Genomic DNA, 13761 nt, shown 5'->3' on the forward strand with positions numbered 1-13761 from the left:
TTCTTTTTAGAAGACCCGTTTTTCCTTACATCAGTCGTTACAATAAGAAAAGATTGCCAGTGTCGGCATACACACGGTGTGTCGCCTAATAAGGCCCAATGTACCGCCTCGATCCTACTTCGGCCCAACTCGGACCCAACGTTATGTATACCTTCGTAGCCCCCACATTCGTAGAATCATCATACACCAGAATACCAATACACAAGATTACCTTAGCTACTGTTATTCACCGTACGATCGTACAAGGCCTTCCAACAGTTTTGCTGATTTTAAGAGGGTATTTGGCTGAGTAGGTAGCTTTGTTTAGAGCGGTTGCTCTTGCTTTGTATTTCTCATACTCTTGGCGTTGTTCCGTTTGTTGTATCCTTTTGATTGTCGTGCCTAGGTAGGCAATGCTCTTTGTTGTTGATCTGGGGTCCTCTTTGGTTGCTTCTTTTGCTAGGTAGTCTGCTCTTTCGTTTCCAACTATATCTGTGTGTCCAGGTGCCCAGAGTAGGTGGATGTTTGCTTGTTTTCGTCGGATCGTATTTGCCGCTTTTAGACATCGGAGTTGCCAATGCTGTCCTGGGTTATCTGATAGGTTTTTAAGCCTGTAGATTGCTGCTTGGTTATCTGCGTAGACCTCGAATTCCTGGTCGGTTGTAGCGTTCTTTGCTGCGTATTCGAATGCTCGTGTGATCCCTTCTAGTTCGCCGTTGTAGACTAGCTGGTATTGTCCAATATTAACTGTTTCTGAGTAGATCTCTTGCTGAGTTGAGTTGTAGACTGCTATCCCAACTCCTATTCCTTTTCCTTCTTGTGTTTGCGAGGCGTCTGAGTATATTGTCGTGTAATTGTCTAGCCTTGTTTTAATGTAGGCTTGGTGCGCATTTGCCTCCTCTTCTTTGGATTTTTGAGAGACTGTTACGGTATAGTTTAGAGTATCCCATGGCCTAAACCGGTATGGGATAGTCTGCTCTGTGTCTCTTTTGTTGTTTTTAGGAATTGCGTTAGTAATAGTTTCAGAGATGTCAACAAGCAAGTCAAGCTGGCTTGATTCTTATCGATTGCAGATCACAGACAATATAGAGGCTCGTGCACAGTGGCACGTCCCAGAGAATGGTCTGTGATCTGCAATCGATAAGAATCAAGCCAGCTTGACTTGCTTGTTGACATCTCTGAATAGTTTGTAGCTGTCTGTGCTGGTTTGGTTTCTTTGAGCGTTGGAGATTCGTTGATTGGATCCGAGTTATTGCCTTTGCAATTGGATGGGTGTTGGCTAGCAGGTTTGCTCTGCTTGCGTAGTTCCGGATAGTTGAGTTAAGCCTAATTGTTGGTGGTAGTAGGCTCGCTTCGAGGCTTGTAGGGACTGTTGGTGCTGTTCTAAACACTCCTAGTGTTTTTCGACAAGCCAGGTTGTGTAGTGACTGTAGTTTCTTTGTAGCGTAGGGTTGGTTTTGCCAGTATATTTGTGCTCCGTAGTCTGACACGCTGGTTACACATGCTAAGTATAGTTGTCTAATAGCGTGTGTTGATAGGCCGAGTTCAATGTTCGCTAGTCTTCCTAGCCTGTAGAAAGCTTGTCTGGCTTGGCTACGAGGCAGCAGTAGGGTCTATTTACATGACGTATCCGATATACAGCTGAGGTAAGAGGTGCTGTGGGCGAACAACAGAAAAGAGAGAACTAGTTGATTATTCTACGGAGTAGAGATGTGTGTTTATATACGTAAGTATATGATGTAGATAGTAAGGTAGTGAAGGTAGTAGAAGATGCTAGAAGATCTGATAAGAGTATCGGGCTAACACACGGACACCCAACTGTGTTGGCTGACAGGTGCTCAATAAAGTGAGGAAGCAGCACCAGTAGTGGTCTCAAGCAATTCGTCACTATAGAGAGTTCCTTGAGGATCATTAAGTAATAGTCCCTAGCCTTCCGCAACAACCCGTACCGCCAGCCACACCGTAGCCAGCGGTTCTACAGTCTCTGCCACAGCGCCCCTAACGTCTTTCTTTCTAAGGAACCTTTTTTCCCCTAATAAAATAGTTCCGTGAGCCATCATTAGAAATTATACCGGAAGCTCTCAAGGCCCACCAAGCCCATCGGCTGTTTGTCCATAAAATCCAACACGTGCTGAACTAATTAGGCGGCCCAGAAGAGAGGTCTGTAGTGCCTCTCCTATTCCGGAGCTGGTTCTCGCGATAGCAAAACTGCCCTGCTGTTTAGCCCATGTTGGCGGGTTTCTCGGGTGTGGACAGGGTTCCGCTCCACATCCACAATCCTCTTCCCCCTTCCGGAAGTTCACGACGTCAAGATGCGGCTCAAAGGAGATCGCCGGCGTTGATGCAAGTATCGTGCTCTGTCACGGTTTGAGTGTCTCTTGCCTCATGGGTAACCCGCACCTCCCCTTCGGGGAGATGCAACTACCCAGCCTGCACTAGCGCTGTTTACAGCCACCCATATATATCTGTTGTTCGTAGCTACTCACTATGCAACCTCAGTTCAATCCTTCAATCCTTCCTGCACTGCTTGCACTTATCGCAATAGTTATGAGCCCTGCTGCACCTCAGCATTGTTCTCACCTGCTGCTGTAACGTAACTATCTCACGAGTCGCATGTTGCTTTACCGCGTTCTCTACAACGCACCTGTTACCGCGTTCTTCACGACGCACTGTTATCGCGTTCACCCACGACGCATCCACAATTGCTACTGAGCCTGATCCTGCTGTGACGCGTGTCACAGTCATACTGAACCACAGTCCGCAACAATCAATTAAGTGGGTCCTAGAAGGTTCAGATTGGATTGATTGATTACCGCTTTAAGCCTAGTAGTTACCTATAGCAGTTTAAGCCCTACCTAGATAGGTAAGTGGGTCTAGGAGAGTGACCGGATTGAATTGATTGTTGCGGAGTCTATACTGAACACGCCTGACGACTGGTTTACCTGGCTGTTCATTCGCCGAGACGTTGCCAACCGCCATGGTCTCTGGCAATACATCAATCCTGACGTAGCTAGGGAGCTTCTTCCTGAGCTGACGGAGGCTACTGGGCCTCAACTCACTCACTACCAGGCTGGAGCTGTCAGACTCTCTAACCTGACAGCAGACGACCGAGAGTCGTACCGATGGGAATGCGATCGATGGGAGCGCCGCCGCTCTGAGTACCGCTCACAGCAGAAGGCACTAGCCGACCTGAACACGGACATCAGCAAGACGATTGCTGTACGCCACATACACCTGATCAAGGATCAAGAGACACCCTACGACCGACTAATCGCTCTTAAGAAGGTCCTTTGCCCAACCGACGCGACTCGCCGCCGCGAGCTTGCCGACAAGTACAACGCTCTCAAGACTGCTCCACGAGCCGCGAAGAAAGTTGAGCAATGGCTCACTGACTGGGTATACATCACCGCCTAAGGCAAATCAATCAAGCTGCTGGAGACTGACGGCAACCGACCGCAGGAGGATTTTTTGATTGCTTGCAAGGCTCTGGATCAAGAGTACGCTACATCCTGCCTGGGAGAGTTCTTCAGATATGAAGCACGAGGCACTACTGCAGAGATCTCATCTCTTGAGACGTACGTCGCCGGGATAACCACATACCTATGCCGCACAAAGCCTCACTCCACAGGCTTGGCAGTCTCTGCTGTTGAGCTCGGAATCACGAAGCCGACCGAGACGCCATCAACTGGTCGCGCTCACCGTGATGGCGCACGACCAACACCTACCTGCGTCTGTGGCAAGCAGCATTGGTACACTGACTGCTTTATCCTGGGCCCACGCCACCCGGCACGTCCGAAGACCTTACAGCCTGCAGCTGAGGCTGTACGCAAGGTGGAGGAAGCGCGGAAGGATTCCAAGATCAACGCGCGCATCAAGGCAGCTCTTGCGAGATGGTTGGCCCACCAACCTGAGAGCACTGGATCATTGCGAGTCGATGACGGCGAGCCACCTGCCAACACTGACACGTTCGTGTTATCTACTGACCCATTGCTCAAGTATTCCCACGACGGCTACGACAGCCACGACGGCCACACCAGTCATGACAGTCACAACCGCGTCTGCCACAATGATGACGTCGTTATTGCGATTGACGCTCACACCGAGCCTGCAGGAGCCCCTCACGACAATGACCGTTGATGACACCACTCAGACTGAACTACACAATCGATATATTGTCGATCCAGGATCCAACACGCACATCATCAACACAGAGGCATGGAAGGGCTGGAGGAGGACGAGCGACAATCCACAACGTCGTTCTATCAACGCTGGCAATACCTCTATCCTCATTACAGCTTGCTCGTCCAGCAGCCAAGGATGTGAGTTCCGTGCATCCGTGCTCTCTGGTTTCTACAGAATTGTGACAGGAGCAACAAAATCCATGACCTTAGTGAAGATTGTTTTCGAGAATTCGAGAAGGAGACCTGCTTCAAGCGCGCTTAAGTATGACCGGGTATGGCTGCGCGGGCGAAAGAAGTGACAGCAACTGGAAGGAGTAGAGCTAGAACGTGCGAGAAATACGTCGCACTGGCCGGCTTGCAGGCAAAACGTCACGCCCCCTAGTGAAAGTGAGTGCCGGGTGACGTCTACGGCGCGTGGGCAAGGCCGCTGGTGGACGACGTGCTCAAGTGCTTCTGGCGTGCAAGGATGCGCGTGCGGTGGTTACGGTGCGCTCGTTCTCGAGAATTTCGGGATCGCGGTCTAAATCATCGGTGGGGAATGTACCATATGGTGAGCGGCCGGAGGTCGTCGTCATGTTGTTCCAAGCCTGCCAAGCCCTGCCCGGCTCGGAATAACGCAACGCCGACTTCGAAACGCGCGCGCGCCCTCCACCTCCGTTTCATTGCGCATCCATCGCCCGCGTCTCTGGTCATCAACCCGCCTCTGGCCTCAACTCACCACCTGCATACGATACGCTCGCCCGTCCACATGGTTGGCAAAGCTGCTCCGCCCTTGTCGCCTCGTTGACCGCTCGCTTGCTTAGTTGTCTCCCGCTGGCTGGGGCTCACTCTCAGTCCACCATCCTTGCGAATCTCACAAGGCCCTTGACTCTTGTCGGGCAGCGCTGTCGGTCTTGTATTCCACGGCGTTGACGACTCTACGTTGGGGGGGTGGTATTCAGGGTGGCACAAATAGCGTGACACGACGGGAGCGAGCGCTTGACGAGGCGACAGGGCTGTCATGCAGAAGCGACATTGATGCGCTTGTTATACCTTCTGGAATAACGTCATTTTTGTAAGTTTCAATTTGATCAACCATGGTTCTCCATTACCTCGTGAACAGAAAAGGCGTCGATGTACTCGTGTACGTCAATGGCACGACACCAACCGTGTACTCTCTCACGATGAAACGAAACAACATGCAGGCCACCATCTCTCTAGAATGCTCCCTGCACGTCCGTGGCTTCGACGACGTCGAGCAGACCTTCACCATCGACTACGGTGCTGACGATCTGATGCCTGGCACTGATCTTATCGATCTTGTCAATCTGGAGGATTCTGAGTACACGCTTCCGTCACTGGGTCATCTGCAAAGAATAACTCGGCCGGGAGCAAGTGCCGACCTGAAGATCTTGCGTCTGAAGATTCGGAAGCCGTGTCCTATCTGGTGCCCTCCCTCTACCGGCAGGATAGCACCCAAACATGATTCAGATGCTGCATTCACTCACCTCAGTCAACTCGCACAATCGACAATGGTCCATGTCCTTTTTGACTACACCTGGGTTCATGTTAACAATCGGCCCATGCTCAAAGATATCTTCGACGACGAACAACGAAAAGCCTTTTCCACGCTTCCTAAGTCGCCAGTATTCGAGGAACAACACAGGAAAGAGAAGTGGACGGTCTTCAGTCCTGTTGACCCCCCGGCCGCTGCTCCACCACCTTACACAAACAAACGTCCAAGATCGCGTGAGCACTTCATATTCTTGACAGTTTCCCCGGCTGGTCACTGACCTCAAGGCTACAGCAAATACCTCTAGTCCAGTGTCTGGGGCACCGTATCAGAAGCGTGTCCATTCGTTCTTCGACATCACTGGGTCACCGACCGAGAAAGCTACTACAGCATCGTCACCGAGTTCCTGCTCTCCTCACCCTGATGATTATCCATCTGCCCTGAATACATCGCCAACCCCCCGATCTCCCTACGCCACCGACAATCTATCCGCCCCGAAAACGTCGCCGCCTCCCCGATATTCTCGCCCTATCAACAACCCACCTACCATACAGAACATCAAAGACCTTGTCAAAGATGCCGCGAATGAGGCAACGCAGGGCTGGTTGAAAGGCTTCAAAGACACTCTGAACGTGGCAACAGAGGACCGGTTGGCACGCTTTTTTGAGGAGATGGCTGACCACGTGGAACAAGAATGCAAGCAAGCAGGCTTTGAGCTCGCTGATACTCTGGAGGATCATGAGACGAACATCCTTATTGTCAAGGAGGACCAGCTTGCGGATTTCCATCGCGTCCTCGAGGACGTTATGGTCACAATCAAGGGCAAGATAGATGAGTTCAAGGAAACAATAGAAGAGCTTAAGGATGCTGCAGAACTGGACATTGCTTATTCCACGGCGCATTTCCAGAGGAGGTATCGTCCTGCCCAGTACCGGCAGTCCCTGAAAGACACATGGAAGTTGTTGGCAGAGGAAGAAGCGGTGTACAACAAGGAAGAGGCATTGATCGAGGATGAGCAGGCGATTATTGATGACCAGCGACGGGTTCTGGCGAGAAAGAGGCGCCTGGTCGCATCGCGCAGGAAACTTATACAGCGCAAGAGGAAGCTCTTAGAGTGTGAACAGAATCAGGGTACACAATCTCCGGAGGTGCCGTCGTTGCCGGAGTTGTAGTACATTGTCGCATTAAAGATCAATGTGCCTACACTATTATTGGGTTCTTTGCACGTTGCCATCTGTGATCACCGTGTACTCCGCCGTCGCGATACGCCATCGCGACACGCCGGCACCCCAGCAGCAAGCTCGGCGTGAACAAGGGGTTGCTCTTTTAGATGATGGCCGGACCTGTATTCAAGATCTTACACGCCATCCCCGAAGCCAAACGCGCTGCAACCGGAGGAGAGCCCTGTGAACGGTCCGTAGGAACTGTATTCCAGCTACCTAGTCCAGATGCTATTTACAGTCAAGATGAAGAAAGAAGGTAAGACGCAAGCGGCGAGCCTGCTTTGTTTGGGTTGGCGCACGGCCCTCACGTTGCCGGGGAAGCGACTAGGCTAGCAGCCTAGTCATGTGACTCGAGGCTCAGCCCGTTACAAGCCCTAGAGCGGCAACCTCACTCGCGCCACGTCTCGTACAGCTTTGCAACGCTCGCGTCTCTCAGCATGAAATACAAAAGCTCAGACGCATCTTCTTGAGGTCTAATTACAGATGTCTCTGAATTGTGTCATGGTTTTATAAAGGGTCCGCGCGTGTGAGTAGTCCTAGGGAATCGACAGGGAGAAATAGAGAGGCCGCGTTAGCATTTCCGCACAAAGCACATGATACTGGTACGTCAATTTTTCCTCTCCACAAGCCTGAGTGGCACAGCAGACGCGGCGGGTACGAACAGCCGGCGGCAAGGATTTGCCTGGGGTCTGTGTGCATATCAACCGGGTCCGCCAGTTTTGTTGCTGTAGCGCATCCCCTTGCAGCTGCGCCTAACCTTGTGTTGTGCGTCCCTCATTTAGTGCATTGCTGTGCTGCGGTCATCATAGCACGATTGCTGCGGCAGTGGTTCTGCTCTGCCCTTCAAACGCTCACCCATGGCAACCCCCACTTGCGAATCTAACCTGCACTCCAGGATATGAATGTTTCTCAGCACCACCCACTGTCTCCTAAAGATCGCTCCAAAGAGCACAAGCAACGATGGGATAACGATCCTCAACGGCATGATGGCTGTCAAATCATAAATAACACACGTGCTGGGAAAGTAGGCGGTGGTCTCATGCCATCCGTGATGGCTCTGCCTGTACTTACGGATGAGCTAAACGGTCTGTTGGATCGGAGGAGAGATGAGAGAGAAGGTTGTTCTATTGAGAGAGTTGCAGAGAGCGACTATATACATGAAGCACAGTCCGCAACAAACAAATCAAATATGCCTCTTATAAAGACCCACTTACCTATGTAGGTAGGGGTTAAACCTCTACGGGTAATTACTAGGCCTAAATAGGTAATCAATCAAATCAAATATGGCCTCTCTGGACCCACTTAATTGATTGTTGCGGAGTCTGACATGAAGTAGAGTATCTGGAGCATTCCAGATCAGCAGTGTGTTACGTAGCTGTGACGATAGTAGAACATTCTAGTTGACACGGTCATGTGCGAGAAAGCTCGAGAGATCCTAGCCGGGCGGGTATGCTGCCTGTCCCTTCAAAAAAGAGAACAAGGCAATTCATGCATCGAACTAAAACTGGTTGCATGACATGTCGAAAGCGGAAGAAGAAGTGCGATGAAGCAAAGCCTGAATGTATGCCGACGTCTCTTATGGTACTAAACAGGAAAGACAAATTGACTAACACAAGAACTAGGTAATCACTGCAAACGTGGCGGTTTCATATGCGACGGCTATGCTGAGAAGACTCTTTTGCTAAAGAATGGCACGACGAAACATCAACCTCCACTACAGGCTCAGATGCGGCTGGTTCATGGTCTAGTTGCGGCCTACCCTAGATTCTCAGGATGTAACAAACTGTATACATCGTGTCGCGAACCTACGCGCAGCAACAGCCAGAGGGTTGAAGGCGCTCGGGTCCAGTCCAAACCCGATGGGAAAAAAGAGCGTGAAGCGTCTGCCCCGAACACTTTGTGCAACAGCGGGGACGAGCCGCAAAGAGTTTCTCACTTAAAACACGCAGCACCTTTTCCTGCGCAAGATTTCCGGCCATCCGTAACCAACTATGACAGAGCACATTGGCACGACCGATACTTAGCTCAGCCGCAGGGATGTTCTCTGCCCACTAGTTACCCACGTACTGTGGCTAACGATCGTTATCAGACGTCACAACAGCTTTGTCAACCTAAAACTGCGCCCCTAACATCCGCAGGGCCTGCGCCGCAACAGGCCCGCTGTATACCAGCAAGAGCCCTCAAAACTGAAAAGGAAAAGATGTTGGACGGTGAATCGTTCTTCCAATACGACGAGCAGCTGGTGGCTGAACGGGCGCAGTGCACAGGAGCCATCTACAATTTCAACAGCACCGCTAATCCATCCGTTGTCGTTACGTGGGGAGACTGAGAGCGCATCTTCAGGCGGATCCTGGCAGCAGAGTGGATCTATCCACGTCCTATGGACCGTTAGCCCGGTCATCGTGTCAATAATTATCTAGGTGATAACCACAGTCCGCAACAATCAATTAAGTGGGTCCTAGAAGGTTCAGATTGGATTGATTGATTACCGCTTTAAGCCTAGTAGTTACCTATAGGAGTTTAAGCCCTACCTAGATAGGTAAGTGGGTCTAGGAGAGTGACCGGATTGAATTGATTGTTGCGGAGTCTAGTGATAACGTGAATGTCACAACGCCATTTCATTGTGACTACGGCTACAACATATCCATCGGCGACAATGTCGTCATTAGACCCCACTGTCAGCTTCTCGACTCTGCTAGAATCAGCATTGGAACAAACTGGCACCCATGTCACTATCTCAACGCTGAAGACGCCGACGGACACAAAGAGCCAGAAAGACAGCAATAGCACCGAAACTGCTAGGGAAACCATAATCAGTTAGAATGTCTACATTGGTGATGGTGTCATCGTCGAAGCTGGTGTAAAAATAAGGCAACAATGCAATTATCAGGGCTAGATCTGTTGTTGTCCGCGTAAGTACATTACGGGAGGCTTTCGAAATTGTGTCAATTAATGTTGCGCAGGATATTGCAAGTGATGCTGTCGTGCATGAGACCCCAGCCTTCGGTTAAGCAAGAGTATATGTGCTCGTTATGAGGAAAAGCAGATCACGTGTTGGTCTGGTGCTGCTTCCTCACTTTGTTAAGCACCTCTTACCTTAGCTGCATCACAGATACGTTATGTAAATAGATCCTGCTGCTGCCTCGCTGAGAGCACAGCACGAACAACACAACACAATAACAGAACGCTACAGCCATATGATGTGTTCAAGGTGGAGGTGCTGGTGCACGCTTGGAGCTGCGCCAACCATTTCGTCAACAGCAGAGAGTTTCTAGCCCTTGTTGCTTAGTGTTATAGAGGTGGATGCTTTCCTCTTAGTGTTTAATAGGTTTTATAGAGCCTGCTACGTTTTCCTAACATAAGCGTAAATCGCAAATGATAGGGCACGTACTACTAACCTTAGCACCCATTTGCCTATAAGCATATATCGTGAACTTAGCTCGCCACTACACCCTATCTAACTCCTGGCTTCAACATGTTTTATTGTGAGACTTGTTGGCGGTCATTCCGCAAGAAGTTGGACCGCAATACCCACATGGATGATGCAAGGCACTGGCCATGCGAGACTTGCAGTAAATTGTTTTCCAGTTCTAATGTCGCGTCAAACCATATGGACGCGCGTTAATACCAATCCCCGCGTTCGTCAACTACTCTTTAGGCAAAACAACCCTAACAACAATCACGTCGATGCCGGATCCTATCGTCTCGGCCATTGCAGGCCAGAGTACGCATGTGCAGCATGGGGAGTCGACCCTTCCCCTCTTCCCCCCTTTCCCTTCGCCTTGACTTGAGGTGTGACTTCCTCGGAATCGCTGCTTGCAGAGTGCCCTGTGAAGCCGCCCATTCCGTATATGCTGTAGTAATATGCGCTTCAAAATGGGTGACAAGTCTCTGACGCCTCTTTTAAAGATCCTGGCAGTCTCCATAAGATACATTTTACAACAAAAAGTACGAGAATCACGACTTCCGCCGATGCTACGGCTAATAAGCTTACTAGAAGCATTGTGACTCTAGACGTTAGAGGATGGAGATTCAAGACGTTACTTGACACCCGAGTCTGGATATTTTTATGACCAGTCTTAGAGATCATCGCTATAATCATTTTTTGGGGCCATATAATCAGAATAATCTATGATATAATCGGAATTTGACACGATTCTGCTATCAGCTGTGTATCTACTTTTTGTCCCTATTGATACGATCATAACATGCTTGTTTGCGTTGGCTTAGATCCGCAGAACTTTCATCGCAGCCTCCAGATTCTTGATGTCTGACTCTAACATCGATCGCCGGCCCTTCGTCTCCGCGTCTTCTCCCGCAATCAACTCAAGCTGGTCACTGTTCAGACCCATCACGAACTCCGAACTGAAGATTTTCAGTGGGCTCTCGTCTCCCTCCAACAGGAAGTGACCAATGACCTGGTTGCAGATGTTATTGTCAAGCGTCAAGGTTGGGGAGAATCATTTCGTATTAGAGCTATCGGAAAGAGGTCTATATACGCAGTGGGAAGAGGTAGTGAAGGAGCTAGGCCGTAAAGGTACTAGCGGGTAAAGGGGGGCTGCCTGGTTGCCTAAGGAGGAGCCAAGGGATAAGCCCTATGGCCGACAGTTATCGACAAAACGCTTCCTAGATACATTATAGTAGCTGGTGAGGACATCAAGTATATCTTCTCGTATCTGTTGTGCATTTTCCTTGTTCACCACCATATCTTGGACACTTGCGACAGTGATAAGTGCAGTGCCTTTGCTAGTGGTGTAGCTTTCTGCCTTCGTCAACTTTTTGAGGCGATTTTGCCTCTTTCCCTGGACTTCTGAATTGAAGTAACGTACCTCACGGGCGAGTGGGCCACACGGGCGAGTGGGCCACTCCGCTAAGACCCCACCAAAACATACTGTTACCTACAGTACTTTCACAATGAGCCAACAACAAAACAATCTACCAGCTTTAAAAGAGGCTCGATTACAGCTTGCTCTCAAGGCTATCGAACGCGACGCGACGCTGTCGCAGAGACGCGCTGCAGCTATCTACAACGTATCTCGAGTAACTCTTGGGCGCCGACGCGCTGGAATACCTCTTCGGAGCGATTGTACGCCTAACTCAATGAACCTCCTTAAGACAGAGGAGGATGTAATTGTCCAGCATATCCTTGACCTCGACGCGCGAGGATTTCCGCCCCGACTTGCTGCTGTGCAGGATATGGCTAATTCTTTGTTGGCTGAGCGCCACCGCGACCCTGTTGGTCAGAACTGGGCTGCAACCTTCGTCAAACGTCGCCCTGAGCTTAAGGTCAAATTCAATCGCAAGTATGACTACAAGCGAGCCCTCTGTGAGGATCCTGAGGTTATACAAGGCTGGTTCCGACTTGTGGAGAACACAAAGGCCAAGTACGGTATCCTTGATGAGGACACCCACAACTTTGACGAGTCTGGCTTCATGATGGGCATGATATCAACTGGAGCAGTAGTCACAGGCTCTGAGCGTCGAGGACGACCAAAGAGCGTTCAGCAGGGCAATCGCGAGTGGGCTACAGTGATCCAGGGTATCAACGCGACTGGGTGGGCAATCCCACCTTTTATCATCTTCAAAGGCAAGAACCACCTCTCTGCCTGGTACAAGGAAGATAACCTACCTCGCGACTGGGTTATTGCAGTCTCTGAGAACGGCTGGACAACAAACAAGCTTGGTCTAGAGTGGTTAAAGCACTTTGACGCTCACACAAAGAAGAGGACTGTAGGAAACTATCGTCTGCTTATTATCGACGGCCACGAGAGCCACGACTCGCTCGATTTCCAGCAGTACTGCAAGGATCACAACATTATTACTCTCTGCATGCCTCCTCACTCGTCGCACCTACTACAGCCTCTTGATGTGGGGTGTTTCTCGCCTTTGAAGACAGCGTATGGCCGCCAAGCCGAGGATCTAATGCGCAACAAGATCACCCATATCACTAAACTAGAGTTCCTACCGTGCTTTAAAGGCGCTTTTGACGCTGCGATTACAAAGGCCAATATACAAGGAAGCTTTCGAGGCGCTGGCTTAGTCCCATTTAATCCAGAGGCTGTGATATCGACGCTTGACGTGCGGCTGCGCACTCCACTGCTACCTACCGTCGAGGACGGTCCCTGGCAGTCGCAAACTCCAAGCAATACCCTAGAACTTGGGTCGCAATCAAAGCTGATTCAAGAGAGGATTCGAAGACATGTAGATAGCTCACCTACGTATATGGTTGAGGCGATCAAAAGCCTGTCAAAAGGTGCAGAGATGATAGCGCATTCTCTGGTGTTAATGACCAAGCGCAACGCTGAGCTCCAAGCCGCCAACGAGGCCTCAAGTAAGCGTAGATCATATAAAAGGAAGCGCTTACAGCAGCAAGGGACCTTAACAATTGATGAGGGCGTGCGACTGACGACTCTTAAGGAGTTTGGGGCATGTAGTGATAGGAAGAAGGCGAAGAAGAGAGTGCGCGTTGAGGCAGGCGAGCCTAGCCAACGACGCTGTGGACGCTGCGGCGAGGCAGGACATAATATGCGCACATGTAGGCAAGAAGCAGCGATAGATTCTGAGTAGAATAGCCTATTACGATTTCTATTTACTATCTTTGACGGTGCTATATAGTCGTGTACAGTCGTGGTTTTAATGGGGTCTTAGCGCAGGTGGCCCACTCGCCCGTGTGGCCCACTCGCCCGTTAGGTACGTTAGTGATTGTAGGTGGATGGCCGGCCCTGTCTTTCGACGCGCAACAAGAATCGGGCCTGCTCCATCGCTCGGATATAGGCTTTGCGAAGCTCTTCTACGAGAACCGGCACCGCAATCTACTCAGATGCCTCACAACACGACAAGGGAATAGGGATCGGCGTAGGTGTAGTAGCGTACAGCTCCACCCACG

At 50.4% G+C, this 13761-nt stretch overlaps 5 protein-coding genes across 5 annotated transcripts; 4 read left to right on the forward strand and 1 right to left on the reverse strand.

Moving 5' to 3' along the window:
• Positions 1 to 226: 226 nt before the first annotated feature.
• On the reverse strand, positions 227 to 2724 carry PtrM4_087340 (uncharacterized protein; the record flags this gene model as incomplete). The annotated part of the gene is made up of 2 exons (XM_066106764.1): positions 227 to 965; positions 2624 to 2724. 2 exons carry the CDS (start codon positions 2722 to 2724, stop codon positions 227 to 229), a joined length of 840 nt encoding a protein of 279 aa, XP_065963702.1.
• A 232-nt stretch (positions 2725 to 2956) lies between these two features.
• Positions 2957 to 4116, forward strand: PtrM4_087350 (uncharacterized protein; the record flags this gene model as incomplete). Its single annotated transcript, XM_001942422.1, has 3 exons — positions 2957 to 2985; positions 3063 to 3375; positions 3439 to 4116. 3 exons carry the CDS (start codon positions 2957 to 2959, stop codon positions 4114 to 4116), a joined length of 1020 nt encoding a protein of 339 aa, XP_001942457.1.
• Positions 4117 to 5236: 1120 nt separating this feature from the next.
• On the forward strand, positions 5237 to 6824 carry PtrM4_087360 (Mating-C multi-domain protein; the record flags this gene model as incomplete). Its single annotated transcript, XM_001942423.2, has 2 exons — positions 5237 to 5888; positions 5947 to 6824. 2 exons carry the CDS (start codon positions 5237 to 5239, stop codon positions 6822 to 6824), a joined length of 1530 nt encoding a protein of 509 aa, XP_001942458.1.
• A 1777-nt stretch (positions 6825 to 8601) lies between these two features.
• Positions 8602 to 9204, forward strand: PtrM4_087370 (uncharacterized protein; the record flags this gene model as incomplete). Its single annotated transcript, XM_066106765.1, has 1 exon — positions 8602 to 9204. The coding sequence occupies one exon, from the start codon at positions 8602 to 8604 to the stop codon at positions 9202 to 9204; it is 603 nt and encodes a 200-aa protein (XP_065963703.1).
• A 2585-nt stretch (positions 9205 to 11789) lies between these two features.
• Positions 11790 to 13442, forward strand: PtrM4_087380 (uncharacterized protein; the record flags this gene model as incomplete). Its single annotated transcript, XM_066106766.1, has 1 exon — positions 11790 to 13442. The coding sequence occupies one exon, from the start codon at positions 11790 to 11792 to the stop codon at positions 13440 to 13442; it is 1653 nt and encodes a 550-aa protein (XP_065963704.1).
• Between the last annotated feature and the right edge of the window lie 319 nt (positions 13443 to 13761).

Source organism: Pyrenophora tritici-repentis, chromosome 3 (assembly GCF_003171515.1).
Source record: "Pyrenophora tritici-repentis strain M4 chromosome 3, whole genome shotgun sequence".
Classification (NCBI taxonomy): Eukaryota; Fungi; Ascomycota; class Dothideomycetes; order Pleosporales; family Pleosporaceae; genus Pyrenophora; species Pyrenophora tritici-repentis.